The sequence below is a fragment of the Helianthus annuus genome, chromosome 15 (assembly GCF_002127325.2).
Source record: "Helianthus annuus cultivar XRQ/B chromosome 15, HanXRQr2.0-SUNRISE, whole genome shotgun sequence".
NCBI lineage: Eukaryota > Viridiplantae > Streptophyta > Magnoliopsida > Asterales > Asteraceae > Helianthus > Helianthus annuus.
In genome coordinates, this window is record NC_035447.2 from 57,246,947 (window position 1) to 57,269,061 (window position 22,115).

The 22,115-nt window shown below is 36.6% G+C and overlaps 2 protein-coding genes across 2 annotated transcripts; one reads left to right on the top strand and one right to left on the bottom strand.

Moving 5' to 3' along the window:
• Positions 1–1,062: 1,062 nt before the first annotated feature.
• On the bottom strand, positions 1,063–5,294 carry LOC118487609 (probable ADP-ribosylation factor GTPase-activating protein AGD11). Its single transcript, XM_035984600.1, has 10 exons — positions 5,006–5,294; positions 4,843–4,930; positions 3,929–4,012; positions 3,275–3,359; positions 3,103–3,178; positions 2,655–2,818; positions 2,357–2,573; positions 2,048–2,164; positions 1,864–1,959; positions 1,063–1,581 (listed from the first exon to the last, which is right to left on the bottom strand). The coding sequence occupies exons 2-10, from the start codon at positions 4,865–4,867 to the stop codon at positions 1,303–1,305; spliced, it is 1,143 nt and encodes a 380-aa protein (XP_035840493.1). The 5' UTR covers positions 4,868–4,930; positions 5,006–5,294; the 3' UTR covers positions 1,063–1,302.
• A 9,356-nt stretch (positions 5,295–14,650) lies between these two features.
• LOC110911738 (proline--tRNA ligase, cytoplasmic) lies at positions 14,651–20,638 on the top strand. The gene is made up of 13 exons (XM_022156368.2): positions 14,651–14,845; positions 14,941–15,019; positions 15,650–15,723; positions 16,110–16,202; positions 16,328–16,444; positions 16,515–16,702; positions 16,789–16,855; positions 16,940–17,062; positions 17,565–17,717; positions 17,803–18,087; positions 18,174–18,392; positions 19,995–20,088; positions 20,397–20,638. Exons 2-13 carry the CDS (start codon positions 14,956–14,958, stop codon positions 20,459–20,461), a joined length of 1,542 nt encoding a protein of 513 aa, XP_022012060.1. The 5' UTR covers positions 14,651–14,845; positions 14,941–14,955; the 3' UTR covers positions 20,462–20,638.
• The last annotated feature ends 1,477 nt before the right edge of the window (positions 20,639–22,115 follow it).

Sequence of the window (22,115 nt, forward strand, 5' to 3'; positions counted from 1 at the left end):
TTAAAAAAAAATCGATATATATATATGTTATTTAAAAAAAAATTGTAAACACATACAAATCCAAAGTTGTACTGTCTGATATATATATGTTATTTAAAAAAAGTTGTACTGTCTGATTGTTGTTCGTATTTTGATACACACGCAATCGCCGTACAGTAGCTCATAGGATAAGTGACTGAAATAATCAGTATAGCACTTATTACACCTAATGGTGCTTTCAGCAATTTTCATATTCCATTGTTTATGGTGTGGAGGTCAACAATTTGAAAAAGTTTAACGAGCATTTAAAAAGAAGGTGATCTCCCAAGGTCTAAACTAAAGAATATAAAAGAAAGAGGTGATGATGATTGTCTTATTAATTGTGTATGTTTCTTTTGTTTCATTTTCTCATAAGCAGAGATATTCGTATAGACTACCGTTCCTTTCAAGTTTCAAGTGTGAAATCTGAAGGAATGAGTGATTTTTTTTTTTTAAACGAATCTGCAAAGCGTACTCCTGTGATGTCCGTATACCCACGTAGTGAATCTACATTGCGTAGTTTGCGTTTTTATACCGATATATTTTGGCATTGTATAAACTCCTACGAAAGTGATTATTTTGTGTCCTATTCCACAACATGTTTCTCTATCGGGGAAAACGTATTACAATAACTTCGAAGCTAGATTAATAAGTTGAAAACAAAACCAACGTAAGACAATGTTTGGCCACCATACCTAGCTAATATGTTACCCCCTACTAAGTGGTAGAAGGTAGTCATGGAAACCTCAAAGACGCAAATTTAAACTCTTTAAAAGGAGCAAAAAGACTCGAACCCTTTAAACGACCAACAAACTGGCCGGGTTTATGTCCCACTACTACGGGGAATACGCGACAACGTACATTCAATTATCATTGTTATGGATTGTGATGTCTGAGTTTTGTGTGCATGCCAAAGGAAGAAGAGAAAATCAATAGTTTTTACCCTTTTTAATCTAAGTGATTGGATTTAAGATTAAAATAAATAAAGGGATAAGATTGGTTTCTTGTGTTCATTAATTTTTGCTGGTTCCCCAAATAACCTTGTTTCTTATGCAATGAAAATTATATAAAGATTCAAAGAGGCAATTACACATGAAAATTGCATACATAAGAGCATTGATCGCCCTAATCACCCTTTAGTAGCAAATTCATATAATAAAATCCCTGCAGGAAAACAAGCCTTTCTTAGGTAGCAAAAGCTATAGCAAAGTTAACTTTATAATTCGACAACTCGCGATTATAGCAATCCATAAAGTTAAATTTTCAGTCATATCTATCAACTTACTACTGGGTTAGAGGCACACATTCAATCTCTATTTGTATTTCACCGCTTTCAACATTTTGCAGTTGTAGAGTAATGTCTTGCTTTGTCTTCCCTTCCGCAACTTTGATCATACCGAGGCTATATTTGTCTTTTCCGTCTGTCATCTTTTCAAGTTGTTTTGATAACTCGTTGGCATTACCATTCTCAAAAGCTCTAGCAGCGGAAACCAAGAGTTTGATATCAATCTCAGCCTCACCCATAGGATCATCCTCTGTGAACTTATCCTTGTCGAAAACGTTCTGCAAAGGGTAAAATTGTCATTGACAAATAATGTTATTATGACACATGTTGCTAATCCGTTTATGTGAAATGGGTTGATTTGGGTCATTTTATTAAAAAAAGACATACCTTAAAAGAAAAGGGGACATACATAATGAAGGGTTCACAATTCCTAAATATGCTTTACAAAATAGTGGATTAAAAAAAAAAAAAGAAAAGAAAAGAAAAAAACTTGTAGTATGTTTATCCTTGTTGAATAACATTATTTCCAATAAACTTTCATAACCATACTTTTGACTTACCACTTTTAAAGGCGGGACATCTTCAGGAATCGATAACATTAACTTCTCATTCCAGACAGGATTGAGGTTGCTCTTTATAACTCGAGTCTTCACCGACTGCAAACAAATCAAGCGATCTTCTCATTTTCACACCGCATCAATATTCATCAAAAGACAAAGATTTATATTAAAATTTTAGGCTTACTTGGTTTCCCAGTGAGAGCATAACATAAGGATCACTACTCCTCACATCTCTAATAACAAGGTTAATACCTCTGACCACTTTGACTTTTATCAACCCAACAAATTCCACCATACCTGCCTATAGAAGAGATACCAGGCATCAGATTAAGTTCAATATAAAGTTTCTAATACACAATGTAATAATACATGAAAACTATAGTTTCCGTGTGATCTGAATTGTCGATTTTAGGAGCCACAAGAGAAAAAATTGATTTTACCGCAAAATAATATCCTTGTTCGCCTCTAAAGTTAAGATAATCAAAGTAATTACCGTTGAGCTACTTTTCTTTGAAGGCTTTAGTTCAACATCTTTTCTTTTTCGGCTGTTGATAAATGCTTGACCAATATTATGTATACGCATACTATTTAAATATTTCTTATCCACCATAGAATTTAAGCCTGTTGAACTGCAGTGGAAGGCTGCTGGATTGAAGGGACAAGATAATTGTTCCTCTGTGTTTAAAAATTGTTGCATTTCATATTTTCTCCTGAGTATTATTAATTAAGTTAAGTGTAAATGTACATAATGTATCACAAGTTTTGTATGACAATTGTAGTTCTTGGATTACCTGATAAAATCGGTACGCTCGTCTATGGAAGAATTTGGTTGTGGTTTTCTACAGCTGTTTGGAATGCTGTGTTCATATTTCATATTTACTTCAATATTTCCTCCAATTTTTATCACATTATCAACATCTTCCTCAGTCCACTCATCCAGATTCACTGATAATATCTGCGACAAGACGTTGAAACTGTTGGTTATGATTAAATGCTAACATATTAGCATAAAAGGAACGTGTGGTTCGAAAGTTGCCCACAGTGTACTTACTACTAATGTATAACCTCCTAGTTCTTTTTTAATTAAAAAACTATGTTATTGTTAAATTAAGATAACTTTTGTAATCATGTTTAACACACTTAAACTTTATTAAAAACTTATTTTTATTGACAAAAGGTGTTTTGGGGTCAATCAAACGCGTACAATATGGTAGATAAGGCAAGTAGTGGTTACTACACCTTTGATATATGCACTCCAAGGCTTCTATGCACTCCGGAACACTTGATGCATACAAATGATCCCAGATTTACCGATCTAGTCACCCCCACACGGTGAAATTTAATTAATTAGAGAAAAATACAAAATAGATTATGCAAAGGGATGCATAAGTAGAAATATGAATACACTTACACCCATTTTGGATTTGGAGATCCACAATCTGCACATAACTCATTACCAGATTCAGATAAAAAATCTGCCAGCCTCAGTTTTGCACCTGATGAGGAATATCACATTGCAACCAAACCCAAATATATGGTTGGTTATATCTAATAAGTAGAGTTTATCCTAAACCAGATGACATGCAATTAAAAAAAACGAGTATAAATATGATTCGTTATGGACCTTGGTAATGATTTACATAAGTTCGCTTTGTTCGAAGCAGTGACCGCAATTTGTGCCGGTGAGATCATGCATGTTAGAGGTGGCAAGATGGGCAGGTTGGGTAACGCCTCAAAATTGGTCTGGTCAAGTCCGTTTTTTGTAAATACTTAATGTGTTAACTATATTACAACAATAATCTAAATTTTGAATAAATCGATTTTGGAGTTTGTATGCATTAAAAATAGATTATGCATTATGCATAACACACCTAAGATGTTGATATGTCTGTGTGACCACTGCTTTTTTTTATATAGGCATCTTGTTGTATACAATAATCATGTATATTTAGAAAGAAAACTAAATCATCATACTGTAAAGTTCCAAGCAAGTCATAAAACTGTAAAATCTCCTACAGGTGATGAAAATTGAGTGTGAATATTACAATAACAAAATTTAACTAACCGACGGCCGGTGTCTCTTCATCTAACTCATCGCTGCCGTTTTCTTCATCATCATCTAACTTTAAGAGGTCAAAGAGAGAAGCTTCTGCAATAATACGTGTATTTATCAGACGTTCATCGTTCGGTTGTATCAATAGTCAAGACATGAGAGTTGGACATTCCATATTTTTTTCTTTTTTTGACGCATTTTTGTTCTATCAACAGTTTTATAGTCTACAAAGACAATGATTGTGACGGCTTAGGCAAATCTCAAATCGTTTTGTCTAAGGAGAGATGTAGACATAAGGTATGTCCCACAACAACACGCTTTGGGCGCATTGGTTGCGGATGAGAAAAGAACTCCATAGTTAAACGTGTTTGGGTCAGACAACCAAAAACAAAGGCATGAGCTCCTTGTAGATATAGAACAAACATTATTGGTTGGTATGAGGGTCAGATACTCAGATGTTACAATGACACAATCAATATACTTGTCCAACCAAGAAAAATAAAGATAGCCATCAATAGGGCTGCTTATCGAGCGAGCTGGGCCAAACCAGCCTGAGCTTAAGCTCGGGCTCGAAGAGCCAGCTAATAAGCAAGCCATGAGCAAAGCTTATCTTGGCTCGGCTCATTTAAAACCGAGATGATTACGAATTTACAAGTAAGCTTTGTTCAAGCGAGCCTCGAGCTTTCTGAACGCCCTTAACCATCAATTACTTTGTTTCATTGTTATGTCACATAATAGACCCTCTTACCACCTCTAAAAACACTAAAAAATAAACTGATTCATATGAAATCAAATTGTCTTCACCTTTCCAATAAAAAAAAACCTACAGCTTCACCATCAAATTGGTCCTATTCATAACCCTAAGATCATACAGCCAATATAAATTGCAAAACATAAGAAAACAATAAAAATTGGGTCATCATTACCCGTCGTTTCATTCCTCGTAGACATTCTTCCTCATCAATCGAAATACATAAACATGTGCGTAAACATTCGATTTATCTGCATTTTCATCTGCAATTTAAATCACACAAGTCTTAGGAAAAATCAAAATCTATATCAAACTCCAGGTGTATTCGATTAATTTACCGTTCAGGATAACACCACATCATCAACATTTAACAACGAGATGCAGGTTAAATTTCAGCGAATGAATTATCAATATATCAGAAATCCACAACAAATCTAGAGGGTTTTTTGTGATGATATATGGAGAATATGAATCTGTTTTGTTACTTGTGGAACGAGTGTGGGCAATTGTAGGGTGAAATCTGGATGAACAAACCCTAATTAATGTTAGGTTTTTTGGAAATAATAAGTTTTTTTTGGTTGTTGCATTGCATTGCATGCATGTTGATGGAATGGAAGATTTCGTGGTGTTTCTGACTTTCTTTCAGCCGTTGGGTGTCTGAGATTGTAAATATTCCCCTCAAGATTTGTCTCTATTACAAATGCACTCTTCTAGTTTTATTAACTACTATTCGCACCTAAATCTTATTTAACGTTGTGCTCCCGAGCAGTGGCGAAATTTGAAAATTTCCACCGGGGGGTCGGACGTCACCGAACCTAAAAATTCTATATAAGTATTTTTTTTTATAAAATTGGGGGGTCGAAAACGTATATACCTAAAAAATTCTATACGAAACGTACATACATAGCACTACTGAGCGAAAAGTTCGGGGGATCGGGCGCCTCTCCCGGCCCCTTGAAAGCTGTGCCACTGCTCCCGAGTCCTTTTTAAAGAAAGAAGTGAACGGTGAATTAACCAAACCGTTTAATTAATTAACCGGACCAATTAAAAAATAGCCATTTAAAGTCAAAAAGTTAAATTAACCGATATAACCGGTTAACCAAACCGGTTATTGAAATTAACCGCTTTGTGCAACTCTAATCCTCTATTTGGCAACCACAACCGGCCCATACAAATCATATTTGGCCCGTCATGTAATAGTAAACCAATCTTGTTGATCAGTCCACTCAGATGTTGGTCTAGAAGTCCAGATCAACCGAAAGGTAAATTATTTTCCATTTAAATCAAATCCCTCCTTTACAATACTTGAGATTGAACTTGAGCTTACTCATCAAATCCATACGGATGTTATGTGTTCTTGTTAATGGTTACTTAAAGGATAGGTTCGGTAATTGTGGGACTTGTCTCATGTGGGCATGACTACGAACGATTAGAGTTTCTGTTGAGTAATTTGATTAAATTAATTAATTAATTAATTTATATGCGTTACAATGGTGGCAGTGATAACATTCAAAACTTCATATAAAAAAACCGAAACCTTAACTTAAATGCTTTACATTAAAAAAAAACGAAAGTTTAGCATTCATACACTCATTTACCAATACACAAAACAAATCATCATATGGAGCAATCCATACATCTCATCCAATCTATGGCTAATGTATGACGAGACCTAATGTATGCAAAACGCTTCAAAGTACAAGTCTAAGTGATGAGAGCTCATAACTCGTAATCAAACTTCGACCGAGTGTTTTGAAACAATTAAAAAAGGTATATGATACTTAAAGTTCAACAAAATTGGTTTTAAAAATAAAGGTAAGATGAAACCACCCATTGGGCTACTCACAATTCTCAAAATCCACATAAAGGCTACTCACAATTCTAAGTTTATACATACCCATTGGGTTTGGTATGATTTCTTTCTTTAATACCGCAATTCAGCATAATAAAACACCAACCAGATTCAATGATATGTTGACTTTGAACCCTCTGCATTATTAAAATATATTACCAATGACAGAAAGTTGTCACTATGATATGTATGTTATAAGTTCATAATTTCTTTAATTAGTATGATTACCATAAGTTCATAATTATTGCAACCCTTATATGTCTCTCAGTCTCTCCATAGGTTTAGCCGGTTTAGGTCACAATAGTTATATATGTATATTTTGGCGATAACTTGAATTTGTTTACAACTAGCCAAAAATCATCACTTGATCACCGTCTTCGTGGAAAGCTTAAGACCTTCCGTAGTCGAGCGTTTTCCGGCACCATACCCACCCCCATAGCGCCGGGGAACACCCACCCCCCCCCCCTATGGCGCTATGGCTTGAGATTTAGGAATATGGTGACAACGGCGCTACAGATTTGTTTTCCCTCACACACATACATATAGTATAACCCCACATCTATATAACCATTCACTACACATTCAAGTTATATAACCCCACTTTCTTACATATTTCATCACTTGTTATATAACACCCACTATGGGGCTCCATGGGCTCACCACTACACATGGGCTAATGATTATCGTATCTTCAAAACTCCAACAAGTCAATTTTGGCTCTATCTCATTCTGATACATGTACGTGCAATACGGTTTGGCCAACATTTTTTTTTAATTAACTAATAATAATTAAATATGTAATTAGAGCTCTTTTAAGTCCATTTATTCCACTACTTAAACGCTTAATTAATTAAGTCCATTTATTCCACCACTTAAACGCCAAACACGTGTGATTTATTTCCTACTTTTTATTTTTATTTTCTAAAGTTCTATTTATCACCCTTTTATAATATTGAACTAGATTATTAGACCCGTGTACTACACGGATTTAATGATATAAATTTATAAATTATTTAAATTTATGTTCTCTTCAAAAATTTACATAAGTGAATTTTTTACCATAGATGACACAATAATTGCTCATGTGTAAAAACCGGTTCTTTTAGAAACACAACAACTTTACTTAGAAGTTGTTCTATACTTTTATTTATTGTCATGGCAAAACATTAAGCGAGAGAAAACTGTCTTCTTTTCAATTTAAATGGAATCCTTCTATTTCACGGTATTAAACGAAATCTAGGGATAAACGTTCAAGTGCCAGTATTAGTTCCGGATAATATGAGTGTCTCAATAACCTGGTCACCCAGTGATAGGACCTGTAGTCGAGTTCCATTACATAAGCCATTCTTTTGATCAATATTTCTTGATAACGTCACTGGAACACTGAACTTTGGTAATTATCAATGATTTGGCAAACCTAAAAATATAACTCCATTTAGCACATCCGGTGAGTATAGACTTGCATCAAAATTATTATGAAGATATTCTATCCTTAAACCAGTTTATTACACGAGTCTAATAACATTAAAAGTGTTTTCAAAGCACGGTAGTAAACCGGTTTTCAAATATCGGATTAACCCATTCTTTACTATTTTTATTATTATAATATTAAATTATAATTTATTTAATAGATGTTTTAAACATATAGTATAAAAATCATTTTAAAGAATAAGAAGGTGTCATCACATTGACATTATTTGAAATTGTTTATTATAAGTAGAGTTGTTACTAATAATTAACTATATATTTTAGATAAGTCAAAAGTAAATAATCATTATCTAAGTAAACAATAAAATATTTGTTAGTATTAAGTTGTTAAGGATTTTTTTTATTGTTTTGTATTAATTAATTAATAGTATTAATAATAATAATAATAATAATAATAATAATAATAATAATAATAGTAATTTGAATAAAAGAATGCCATGTGGCATTAAGTTGGCTCTTGTTTTAGTATAAGAATGCCATGTGGCATTAATCATATTTTTTTATTAGTATTAGATTACATATTAAACCTTTTAGTTTTGTTTAAAGGCTTATTAAACATTAATGTAATTAAGTTTGTGGATACGGAACTCATACAAAATAGCTACTTTATTCCTTCGATTTAGTAGCAAAAAAAAATGTACGGGAACAATATGGTATACGTTCAATCACATAAACAATTTATTACCTTCACGGTGTATGTAGTAACCCATTGGGGATCAATTGGTCTCGCAGGTAACTAGATTTAAGTATCTGAGGTCATTTGTACAAAAGGATGGTGATATAGATAGTGATGTAACCCATCGCATACAGGATGGCTGGTGTAGATGGAGGGTAACCAGTGGGGTATTGTGCGATAGGAGGTTTCCAACTAAATTAAAGGGGAATATATGGAACAGACTGTTGGGCTATCAAGAAGACACAAGCGCGCAAGATGGAGGTAGCAAAGATGAGGATGCTGAGGTGGATGTGTGGACACACGAGGTTAGATCGGATAAGAAATGGGGTTTTTAGGGAAAGATTAGGAGTGACTAGTATATCGGAGAAGATTAAAGAGGGGAGATTGAGATGGTTTGGGCATGTAAAGCGGAGGGAAACGACGACACCAGTTAGAGTAGTGGAAACTCTTACTATCGAGGGGAGGAGAGGAAGAGGCAGACCCAAACTGACATGGGATTAGCAGATTAGGCATAATTTAGTAGAGTTGCATCTTTCTGAGGACATGGTCCAAGATAGGACTTCGTGGAGGCGTAGGATTAGGGTTAAGGACTTCTAGAAGATATTGCAGTAAGGTCTTAGGTGTATTTTAAGGAGGTAGGTTTTTCTTACTCTTTGATGGACTTTTCCGGTGATTGCCTTCTACTGTGTATGCCCAAATGATGTTGTATGTATGCTATTATACATGATTTACATTATGTTGTGTCACTCAGATCAATTAATTGGTATGGGGGACTTCTTATTTCTATATTCTTTGACGTGGTGTGTTGGTTTGTTGTTCGTTTTCGAGCCGAGGGTCTCTCTGGAAGCAGCCTTTCTATCCTTATGGAGTTATGGATAGAGGCAAGGTCTGTCTACATCCCACCCTCCCCAGACCCTATAAGTAGCTTGCTATTTGTGGGATTTACTGGGTATGGTTGTTGTTGTATAGTGTATGTAGTAAAGCTGATCACATTAACTAACCATCTTATGGAAGCTAGACACGCAAAGACAAGGCTAAGACCTTCTACTACCGAATTAACGAGGATCCAACTAAAATATCCTTTTAGATAGTCAACCTGTAGGTTTTGAGGAGGGAGACTGCGAGTATGAGTGCAACAAAGTAGTCACCCAAGGTTAAGCAATGTGTTTTGTCCATACTAGTGGCTAGGAAATTGTTTGCATGAAAAAATAATGGTTTATTTGTTAAAGGCAACTTAGCTCAAAAGGTGCATTTTAAGGTACCAAAAAATAGCGATGGGAGATCCTCAGGGATTTAGACATAACGACAAGAAGGTAATGTAAATGGACTCGTATGCCTCAAGTATCATCTATTACTCAATTGTGCAACTCTCATTATCAACTATATCCTTGCCTTCACAAAATATTTATTCTCAAGTCAAAGGCTAGTCGCAAGAGATCAACTTCCATTGATGAAACTAACTATACTTTCTTCTTAGTAGTCCATGTTTTAATAGTGAATATGCCCCTTTTGTGTGCCAATCCTTCTTCAGTTACCTTAAACTAACACACATAATTTATGTAGCACACCAACCCAACTATGGGTGTCACTTATACAAAATCATAAATCAAAACTCAATCCGTAAATGCTTAAATCGTTACAGTATATATTTAAGACTTATAAAGTAAGCCATGTTATATCTACAAATTTTACGTCTTCAAATATCATCGAGCACTCTTCCATGTCTTTCCCAAAGTCTTGTAACCTGACATAAATGAAAGGAATATACATTTAAGCAAATTGTTATTTGCTCAACGAGCGGTAGCAACTATAACTATATGATAACATACATCGAACCAGCTTATCATATTCAGAGTAAAAAAAAAACAACTCAATCATATTCAAAGTAGCAGTTTAATAATAACACGTTCATACTTCATAGTCAGATTTCACATTCAGAGTTCACGTTCTAACTCATTGGGAGAGCTATGAAGGGAGGATCGAGGTCAACTGACCCCCCTTCTGTTTTGTATTTCATGAAGAACGTATAACACAAGAATTTCAAGTAACCCCAATCTTTTTTTACGAACGACCCCATAGGTTTTATGACAAACTATTAGAAGTACCCGTCGCGTACCAATTGCCATTGGTAATAACTCCGAAAGACAAGGGAGGTACATACCAATTGTCGCCTGAAAGTCATTATCAAACTACAATATACAAGTTCTTTGGAATTTTGTTTTACAGTGGACAACTTAGGATAATTACATTTCCGCATATCACCAATAGGTATTTCTTATTTTCTTGCCCATCTATTAATTTGACGAGAATTTCATGCTCTTTTGTGCTGCATTGACATAATTTACACCAATTTATGGACCAGTTTTTGCATCATCTATCAAAGGGGATAATTTAACCATTCACGGCATACATCATTGGAGATACCTAGTATATATCCACCACTTCTTTATATCATATGTGATTAAAACCCTGGTGACCTCGCATGCCTTTCCAAGTGCAATGAGAGCCCTGGTGACACCGCACGCCCCTCAAAGTGCATGCTTTGAATGAACAAACACAAAACACATATAGTACGTTCTGCCAAAACAAATGTAAATGGTTAGTAAAGGTAAAAATAAATCAACATGTCTATTTTTGTCGACATTTAGCTTAAAATACAATAAAGAGTCAACAACAGAATAATTCAAGAACCAATAAGTGGCCCATAATTCAAGATTCCTGATTTTTCATCATTTAAATCTAAAAGCATCAAATTCAGTGAATCTTTATATCATGTTAATCTAATACTAAAATAATTAGAATAATTGATTGATACCCACAAAAAATCTATAACAACATCATGATTCATTATTTTTATCTGTAAGAAAACAAACCATGATTTTCGTTAATGATGTGGATTGAAAGCCTTTTTCCACGGGCACAATTCAATTAAGAATAAATGAGACCTGTTTATTAAAAACAAATAAAGAATAACACAATGGTAAGTGTACTAAAAGAACAGAATGGCATATAAACGTTAGATGAATGTTCTGAATCAACAGAATACATGCTCCAAACTTTTTAAAAACATTTAAGATTCAAACAACATGATCATACAGTACTAACTCTGTGTATATTTAGCCAGCTAGTCATATATGACTAACTTTGAGCGCCATCACAATGGTAAGTGTACTAAAAGAACAGAATGGCATATAAACGTTAGATGAATGTTCTGAATCAACAGAATACATGCTCCAAACTTTTTAAAAACATTTAAGATTCAAACAACATGATCATACAGTACTAACTCTGTGTATATTTAGCCAGCTAGTCATATATGACTAACTTTGAGCGCCATCAGCTTGTTCTGTCTCATCTAATAATAGTGATCATTTTATTTGTATTTGTTCACCTGCCATCTTGAAATAATGCCTTAGAAAGGCCTGCCACCGATCAATGGAGTCTCACAAACAACACTATAACTAACCCCCATCTGTTTCTTTCTTTTGGGCTCGGGTTTAACTTTCATGGCCTTTGACTGCTTTGGAGCCCAAACCAACAAGAAACCAGGCATTTGGCTTGTGAAAGATACAAACCTTCTAGCCCTCTCTCGTCTCTCCCAAGCCTCATTTAACATTCGGACATTGTTGACCTTCGTGACTTGTGTCGAGCTTTTCAAGTAGATGACAAGATTCGCCTTCTAAAGATAATGAATTATGAATGACATGTCATTTCTTTTGTGTTTCACTCTCCAAGATTGATTGCTACCCTCAATGTTAAACGCTAGAGCTTGATCATCATTATCTTCACCAAATGGCAAGAAGTCCATTTAATCATAGATCAACTTGTATAACATCAGAGATAAAAAAAATATTAATTCCGTAACTTAAATTCACATAACATGATCCAAAATAATGTAAATCTATTTTATCTTTATATTGTTTACAAATTCATATTCATAGATTCAACGTCGCTTATCTCATTTGAAATCATGACCCAACATATATATGAAAAGGTAACACTGGAATTTACTGAATAAAGAAACAATTTACCATGTGGTTGGAGGCAATGTGGATGAAGTGTTGTCCAGAAATGTTGCGGCCAACAAAGATATGCTGCCAGAAGTTCGCCATCGTACATAGACAAAGAAAACAATAAACGCCAAATAATCCCAAAATTCATTTACTCACTTTTCAACAAACAGTAGGTAGGCAACCTTTAACATCCCGATTCAATTTATCAAGTGAAATCAACACTTAGAAAGACTTATAAAACCCCAAATCACAATCGATTAAACCTAAAAACATGATCCTTGTTAACACAATCAAACCATCATTCTTGTTGACATATTAAGGTTTAAAAACGATCACTTGAATCAAGGTAAAAGGGTTAACCACCCCACCACATATAATACTTTTTGCAAACATACCTCATATCAGTGTTGTAAAAGTCGCTAGGCGGTCCCTAGTCGGTCGACTCGAGAGTTGGGAGTAATCGGAGTACTCGGAGAGTACTCGGGGAGTACGCGGACATGGTAAATATAAAGAAAATTAATTGTTATGTATTATTTATGTGTTAAAATAAGCATAATTCATGTCAACTGAGTATAATTTAAAATGAAACATGTTTAAAGTTCAAATATTCTGAATACAAGTCCGACTAGTCTGAGTACAAGGCCGAGTAGTCCGAGTACAAGGCCGAGTAGGCCGATTTTGACCGAGTTTGACCGATTAAAATTCAACAAACCACGTTGATCGCCTAGACCGACTAGGCCGACTACGTCCGACTAGGCGCCGACTAGGCCGACTAGGCACCGAGTACTCCCGAGTAATCCCGAGGCCGACTAATTGAGACCGCCTAGGAGGAAGTCGCCTCGGAGGGGATCTGAGGACCGAGTACTCGCCGAGTACTCGGCCGAGTAATCCGACTTTTACAACACTGCCTCATATTCTATTCAGTGGAGCTTTACTACCAGTAGAGAAATCTAAAGGCCCAAAAGAATTTGAAGCATTATGTAGCCTGTACTATGAAACAAACACAAACATTAGAAAGAAAACATAAAAGCAAAATCAAAGGCCCTAAATCACAAAAAAAAAAAAAAACGTGTTTGTTCGCTGAGTAACAAACCCTAAATTTGTTCACCTTTTAACGGAATAAAACGCACGGGATAAAGGGGCGATGGTGCCACCGCCACGCCCCTTCCACCAGCTTAAAGGTTTCACGACGAAAAGAGAAGGATTGCTTTGTGAAGTAACTATTGTTCCAGCATCCATAATGAGAAGAAAAGAGGGGAAAAGAGGATTGCTTTTGTGTTGCTGTAAGCAAACCAAATCTACATGTGTCCAGGTAAAAAGCAAAAAGCATGTTACAAACAACAAAACTGTCACACCCCGATATTTACAGCTCAGCTCGGTGGGGAGTATCGTGACGTAAGATTGATATCGTTATAGTCAAACATACACAGAATAGCACAGCAGAAGTCTTGGAATATAAAATATTATTACAAACCCAATTGTCTGAAAATACCGAAAGGATAATTACATTCGAGCTTGCAATATTAAATCCACAGGCGAATTTTTATAAAATGTACAAAATGAAGTTTAGCAGACTTTAGGGCATCCTAAGGATTTGCAAGATCCTTTATTGACACCAAGCAACTCCCAGCCTATTTGCGTGTAGTACCTGTCACTTAGTCTTTTGAAAATACATCAGTTTACACTGGTAAATACAATTAACTGACTCATTTTGCGAAAATCACGTAAATTGATCCAAAATTCCATACCCCTCACCCTCACCACCTCTCTTCCCTTTCATCTATCTCGCTCCTCCACCCGTGCTCCACATTTTTTCGAACAAGACAAAGCACCTGCGTTATGGATGCTCTTATATTAACATTTCGTCCATTATAAACGATAGAAAAAACAAAGGGTGCAAGATGAATATATTTTAAACTAAAAGGACTATAGGTGTAACATACCATTGTGAATAATTTAGGGTTTAGACTTTGAATATATCTAACGCAGCCCCTTCTTATCGACAGCTATCATCTCATTTCGCTTCGATTCCGAACTGTTTCACCGCCGGCGTTGACCGGAAACCACAACAAAACTTCACCGGCGGAGGATTCCGTTTAGTTTTCTGGCATCTAAACTCACCGTACTCCTTCAGTTCACTAGAATTTAGGTATTTTTTCTACTAATTGTATCGTAATTTCGATTGTAGCTGTTTTAATTTACTTTTTATTGTACGTAGATTAATATTTCGGCATTTGATTGCAGTTGAAAGCTGAAAATATGGCTGGAAAAGGAGATAAGCCTGCTAAAGCAGATAAATCTGCTGCTGTTGCGAAATCTAGCAGTGAGTGTTTATTATTGTTTGCCTAATATGTGATTTAGATTAGGTTATTATGTTGCGTACAGGATAAGTTGTACAATGCGTGTGAGTTTGTTTGATTTGGTTGATTTGATGTTAAGCTTGAAATTCATGAGGTTTTGTTATGAATTTGTTGAAAATTTTGGTTAGTAAGTTGTAGTTTATTTATTTAACTCAGATATTGTAATTAGTGTTTACATAATGGATGCTAGTTTAGTTTCCGCATTTGTGGATGTATAGTTGGATACATTGACTTATGCTGAAGGTGTTGGAAAAGATGTGTAGGATGATAAATTAGGGTTCGATGCGAAACCGAATAGCGTAGTTTTTAGTCTCGAGATAGATGTGAAATTGTCGAGGTTTCGTGAAAAAACTGATAGGTACATTGCTTCTGTAACTGATCCGTCAAATAGCCGGATTTTGTTTTAGACCAGTAATAGGAATATAGGATCCAGATCTTTTTTTCTTTTTATGTGTGTGGTGGGGGTGGGGGTGTATGATCTCAAAAGCCTTTTCTAGATCAGCTTCTCTTGTCCCACAGACAAACATGCTTGAGTTTATACAACGTTTATATATGTTCCTTATGTAATTCTGTTATAAAAATTGTGAATGCAGAGGGAAGGAAGAAGGAGACTGGTCTAGGTCTTACTAATACCAAAGATGGAAACTTTGGGGAATGGTATTCTGAGGTATATGGCTTGTGTATTGTTTTTTCTAGCTTCTCATGTAATTTATAGGCTGTAGTGTTGCACTTTTGTAATTTGATTATTTGAATTAGGAGATGCATGAGGGTTGAATTTGTTATGGATACACACGTACACTCAATCCTGTTTGATTTCATATCTACATGATATACATTTCATTCATATAGGAGTCTTTATGCGAAAAATCGAAAAACAAAGTTGAACTCATATATTAAAGCCATTAGAGATGATGTACTTTATATGTTAATCTATAGTGGTTTTACATCGCCATCTATTAAGTGATGACAACTTGACAAGCGTTCCATACTCCCACTAAATAAAGTGCCCCCTTGTAATTGGATCTTAACTCGTGATTTCTTTGACTCCTATAGGTTGTTACAAATGGTGAAATGATCGAATATTATGAAATATCCGGATGTTACATCCTCCGCCCATGGACAATGGCCATTTGGGAGATAATGCAAGTAAGCATGGAACTATAAATTTAATCATATTTATTTGGTACTTTTGTTGCTTTTTTGTCCCATTTTCTGGCACGGTCTTAAAGAAAACATGATGGAATAAACTGTTTTCTGACATCTCTATGCAGAACTTCTTTGATCCAGAAATTAAGACGATGAACATTAAAACATGCTATTTCCCCCTTTTTGTGTCCAATAATGTTCTACAAAAAGAGAAGGATCACATAGAGGGTTTTGCTCCCGAGGTAAATTAATAAACTTCATATCCTAACATTTTTTTGTCGAATTTTATTTTCTGAGATTTATATTTTTCAGGTTGCGTGGGTCACAAGATCCGGTGACTCTGATTTGGAGGTTCCTATTGCCATTCGCCCAACTAGTGAAACTGTCATGTATCCCTATTTTTCTAAGTGGATCAGGGGACACCGTGATTTGCCCTTAAGACTTAATCAGTGGTGCAATGTTGTTCGATGGGAGTTCAGTAATCCTACTCCATTTATCAGGTGCAATTTTGAATCACATCGTTTTGATCTCTGTTTGAATTTGGTTTCAATCAAATGTCGAAAGGCTAAACCTCCCATTATTGTAGGAGTCGTGAGTTTCTTTGGCAAGAAGGACACACTGCTTTTGCAACAAAAGAGGAGGCAGACACTGAGGTGTACAATTAAGATCTAAAACACACTCTAAATCATTTTCACATTTAAGAAAAAGGAACTAATTGTCTATAATCTGTATTTTAGGTTCTGGAAATCCTTGAATTGTATAGACGTCTGTATGAGGAATACTTGGCTGTCCCTGTTGTGAAAGGGAGAAAGAGTGAGTTGGAGAAGTTTGCTGGCGGGCTCTATACTACCAGTGTTGAGGTATTTATGAGATACTATGAATGGCAATTTTGAACCTTTTACTTTTGAATGGGTCAAAACAGCTTATGGTTTTCTCTCCATTCTCTAATGGGTCAACCCGCCTTACTACAACAACCATACCAGTAAATCCTCCAAATAGCAAAGCTACTGGTAGGGTTTGGGGATTGGGGATGTAGGCAAACCTTACCCCTATCCCTAGGGACAGAGAGGCCGCTTCCAGAGAGACCCCCGGCACAAAAAAGAAACACTAGGCCTCAAGTGATAAGCATAGACAGCGACCACATAACACACATAAGGATGTGGATGGGTAAATTAGTAAAGTAGGAAGGAACATATAGGGAAGTCATAAAGAAGTTTTGACAATGGAAGTTTTTCGTCAATGCTCAATCTCACATGATCCGTTTTGATTTTTACTTGACCGACTAATTTTCCCATCTATATACTATTTTATTAATTATGAATTGTGTAATGCTATGTCATAATAAGTGCTTCATGTTTGTAGGCCTTTATTCCAAATACTGGTCGAGGTGTACAAGGTGCAACCTCACATTGCTTGGGCCAGAATTTCGCTAAAATGTTCGAGATTAACTTCGAAGATGAAAAAGGAGAAAAGGCTATGGTCTGGCAGAACTCCTGGGCATATAGTACCAGAACGGTAATCAATCATTTTTCATAATTTTCGTAACCAACAGATGAGTTGTATGTATCAAGTTTTGAATATATAAATGTACTGTTTGCAGATTGGGGTGATGGTGATGGTTCATGGTGATGATAAAGGCCTGGTGTTGCCCCCTAAAGTTTCAGCAGTACAAGTTATCGTCGTGCACGTGCCTTACAAAGATGCAGATGTTAAGGAAATAATAAACGCATGTTCTGCCACTGTGAAGACTTTATGTGATGCTGGTATCCGTGCTGAAGCAGACCTTAGAGAGAATTACTCGCCTGGTTGGAAGTATTCTCATTGGGAAATGAAAGGTGTTCCCCTGAGGATTGAAATAGGTCCAAAGGACCTTGCTAATAAGCAGGTAAGATGTTACTCATTCGACCCATTCACTTCTAACTGGGCCAAATTCGACCCACTGATTTCTAAATGGGTCAAATGTGATTTCAGGCGCGTGCTGTTCGTCGTGACAATGGTGCAAAAGTAGACATTCCGATGGCAGATTTGGTCGATTCAGTAAAGGGAATGCTGGATACTATCCAGCAAAACATGTTTGATGTTGCTAAGGAAAAACGAGATGCTTGTATTCAAGTTACAAAAACATGGGATGAATTTATTGAAGCGTTAGGTCAAAAGAAATTGATCTTGGCTCCATGGTGTGATGAAGAGGTAATAGTTTTTAGCTCCATTATTTATTATTTATTGATAAATTATTATTGTATGAAGTATGCTTGCAGAAATAATGTTGTAAGAAATAACTCATGCATTTTGGAGGTTGTATATTAGACCTGGCAAACGGGTCGGGTTGGGTCGGGTCGGGTCGGGTCATGGGTCAAAACGGGTTCGGGTCAAAACGGGTTCGGGTCGAAACGGGTCAATTAAAAAAAGGGTTGTTTTGGTTCGGGTCAAAACGGGTTCGGGTCGGAACGGGTTCGGGTTGAAACGGGTTTGGGTCGGAACGGGTTCGGGTCAGAACGGGTTTCGGGTCGGTTAAAAAAAATGTTATTTTTTTACAACACAACAATTTTGTTTTGCATTTATTCAAGTGCAAAATACCAAATGTTACAGTCATCTGATAGTTCTCGTTTTACAATTACAATACCAAGTTTTGCATTTATTATTACATATGATTCTTTATAGATACAGACGTATGTCTTAAGTGCGTTTGTTTCTGTATTATGAATTGAGAGAAGGTGAAAACGAAAGCGTACAGTTGCATTGCATCCTGTGTGTGTATGTATGTATATGCAAAACATAATTGTTCGGGTCGAAACGGTTCGTGTCAAAACGGTACGCGTCGAAACGGTTCAATTCGAAACTACTGGTCGAAACGGTACGGGTCGAAACGATTCGCGTCAAAACGGTACGCTCGAAACGCTTCCCGTCGAAACAGTACGCGTCGAAACGGTACGCGCCGAAACGGTTCAATTCGAAACGGTACTGGTCGAAACGATTCGCGTCGAAACGGTACACGTCGAAACGGTTCGATTCGAAACGGTACGAGTCGAAACGGTACTGGTCGAAATGGTACGGGTCGAAACGGTTCGCGTCGAAACGGTTCGCGACAAAACGGTTCGATTCGAAACGGTACATTTCGAAACGGTTGATTCGAAACGGTACGGGTCGAAATGGTTCGATTCGAAACAGGACTGGTCGAAACGGTTCGCGTCGAAACGGTTTGATTCGAAACGGTACTGGTCGAAATGGTACTGGTCGAAACGGGATTCGAAACGGTACTGGTCGAAACGGTATGGGTCGGAACGGTTCGCGTCGAAACGGTTCGATTCGAAACGGTTCGCGTCGAAACGGTACAGGTCGAAATGGTTCAATTCGAAACGGTTCGCGTCGAAACGGTACGCGTCGAAACGGTATGGGTCGAAACGGTACGAAACTCGTCCCGACCCGAAACCTGCCCCGTTTCTGTAAGACATTAACCCACATCGACCCGTTTCTTTAATGTTGTCGACCCGCTTTGACCCGAAAATAACAAGATGGAATTTCAAGTGACCCATTGTGACCCATTTAGTTAAAATATCTTACCCAAACTAACCCATATAATTTTAAAAGTAACCCAAATTGACCCAGTTGGAAGGCTTTGGGTCAAGATTGCCCCCTCTAATTTGTATGCTATAAAAATGACTCTGGGCAACTGGCAACATGTTGGACCCATATTAATTAGAAACAACCTGAATCAATCGAACTAGGTTGAAAGTGTCACTTGTTTGATTCACATCTATATATTATTAATAATTAACAATAATAATGCTTCAGGAAGTTGAGAAGGAGGTGAAAGCAAAGACGAAAGGGGAGACGGGTGCTGCTAAGACACTTTGTTCTCCATTGGAGCAGCCAGAACTGCCTGAAGGTATTATTACATTTTCTGTCATTTGATAGTTTCACAAAGATGACGGTTAAACACTTGGACTTGAACCGATATTGGCAAATAGTTTTGTCTCATGTTAGCTTCCTCATGTGCATCGTTTGGCTTGCAAAATTTCCTCTTCATTAGTTAGAGACACTTATTATTTTTTATATTTTTTTTCACATTATAGTTTCAAAAACAATTATTTATTGAATTTTTTTTTCTTCTATCTGACCCTTTGGTATAAACACTAATGAGTTGTATTTTACGTTTCGAGATGCTTATGTAGCTTTTTTTTTGTTCTGCTACAGGCACATTATGCTTTGCATCAGGGAAACCAGCAAAGAAATGGACGTACTGGGGACGAAGTTATTAGAAATTTGATTCTCGTGTTTTCTGTTACTATACTGAACTGTGAGGATTTTTTTTTAAAGTTTAACCATTTGCTACGATTGTGTTTTGAAATCAAAACAATGGTTCACAATGTTTAATGTTTGACTTTGATATTGATATTGTTGGTCTTCTTAAATTGTGATTTATATGGTTATAAAGATATGAGTTTTCTGCTAACTGTAAAAAATAAAGATCTGATAGGAAATGAATATAACACCTTGAGGTGTTGACTGACCTGTCGAAAATACTATGGGAACTCAACTGGTTAGCAAGATACATGGACGTTGAAACGAGTTGTTAGAGGTCTATCATAATGGATATGGCCCCAAACCCATTGGACATAGTCATACTAGCAGGCCGCAAAGAACACGCACCAAGGAGATTGTATGAAAACATGTCGTCTCACCCGTGGCACCTTTGTTGGAAGACGGTCACGCTAGAAAGTTGACTTTTAAAGGCAACTATTTCAGCAAAAGCTTTGACTTTGTCTGGTCCCTGACCCGCTAAGCTCCCATACCCATCGGTCACTCCCATCCACAATAGGTGGGATTGGCGTGATGTCGTTTTAGCTCCCGTATTTCTAGCGTGCTTCTAGGCAATTGGGTCCAGCAGAAATTCACTGTTTTAACCCTTTTTTCCAGCTTTATCTGTTCCAAAACTGTCATGTTTTTAGCCCGTTTCAGTGCAAATAAAGCTGGAAACATTACACCAAGAGGAGCATCCGAAGCCCATCTATCTTTCCAAACGCCATCTCACTGTTTCTGCCAGCCTTTCCTTTAAACAAACCCACTATATTATCAATGCCCAAAGAAGAGTCATGTTCAGTTTTAGCCACTTGTTTCCAAATACCCGGTACCAACAATTTTGCTGGGATGAAATTCCAAGTCCTCACACTGACGAAAACTCCAAATGAGTTTCCGCCATATGCTATTGTTGTCATTTTTGAACATCCACCACCACTTCGCTAGTAGTGTTATGTTTACATCATTAAGGGCACCGACCCCTATCCAACCTTTTTCTATAGGCAAAACCATTGTATCCCACGCATCCCAACTAATTTTTTTTTGTTCCGATGTCATTCCGCAAGGAAGTATCGCCTTAACCTTTCCAGTTCTGGTATGACTTGCGCCGGTGCTTTAAAAATGGAAAAGTAGTCTGAGAGAAGTGATTTGAGGACGGACTTGATCAAAGTAATCCTCCCACCATACGAAAGAGTGTTAGCTTTCCAAACTGAAAGCCCACTATTAAACGTATCGACAATTGGCTTCCAATTTTAAATAAAAATGCATATTGGCTCCGACTTGGAAGCCCAAGTATTTATATGGGAACGAACCCACCCGACACCTAAGAATTGAAGCCAAAGCTTGTAATTGAGTATCATCTACGCATACACCAAACAACTTGCTTTTAGCTAGATTAATGCGTAACCTGGAAGATAGGTAGAAGCATCTCATAGTTCTGCTCAAGTTCACCGCATTCGATTGAGACCATTCACCCAAAAACATGTCGTCGGCGAATAGGAAATGAGATAGCAACGGCCCATGAGGAGTGCACTTAATGCCTTGAAACTATCCATCTATGCATATGCTTTCTTGATAACCCCAGTCAAGGCTTCCATTTGGTACTCCCCTTTTGTT

What these genes read in the sequence shown, in the direction of transcription:
- LOC118487609 (XM_035984600.1), bottom strand. Translation starts at nt 4,867, where the DNA reads ATGTCTACGAGGAATGAAACGACGG. An exon ending in TGCTCTCACTGGGAAACCAA is followed by an intron (nt 1,960 to 2,047) that starts GTAAGCCTAAAA and finishes ATTTGTTTGCAG; the next exon opens with TCGGTGAAGACTCGAGTTAT. An exon ending in ATGTCCCGCCTTTAAAAGTG is followed by an intron (nt 1,582 to 1,863) that starts GTAAGTCAAAAG and finishes TACCCTTTGCAG; the next exon opens with AACGTTTTCGACAAGGATAA.
- LOC110911738 (XM_022156368.2), top strand. Translation starts at nt 14,956, where the DNA reads ATGGCTGGAAAAGGAGATAAGCCTGCTAAAGCAGATAAATCTGCTGCT. An exon ending in TGCTGTTGCGAAATCTAGCA is followed by an intron (nt 15,020 to 15,649) that starts GTGAGTGTTTAT and finishes TTGTGAATGCAG; the next exon opens with AGGGAAGGAAGAAGGAGACT. An exon ending in CCATTTGGGAGATAATGCAA is followed by an intron (nt 16,203 to 16,327) that starts GTAAGCATGGAA and finishes ATCTCTATGCAG; the next exon opens with AACTTCTTTGATCCAGAAAT.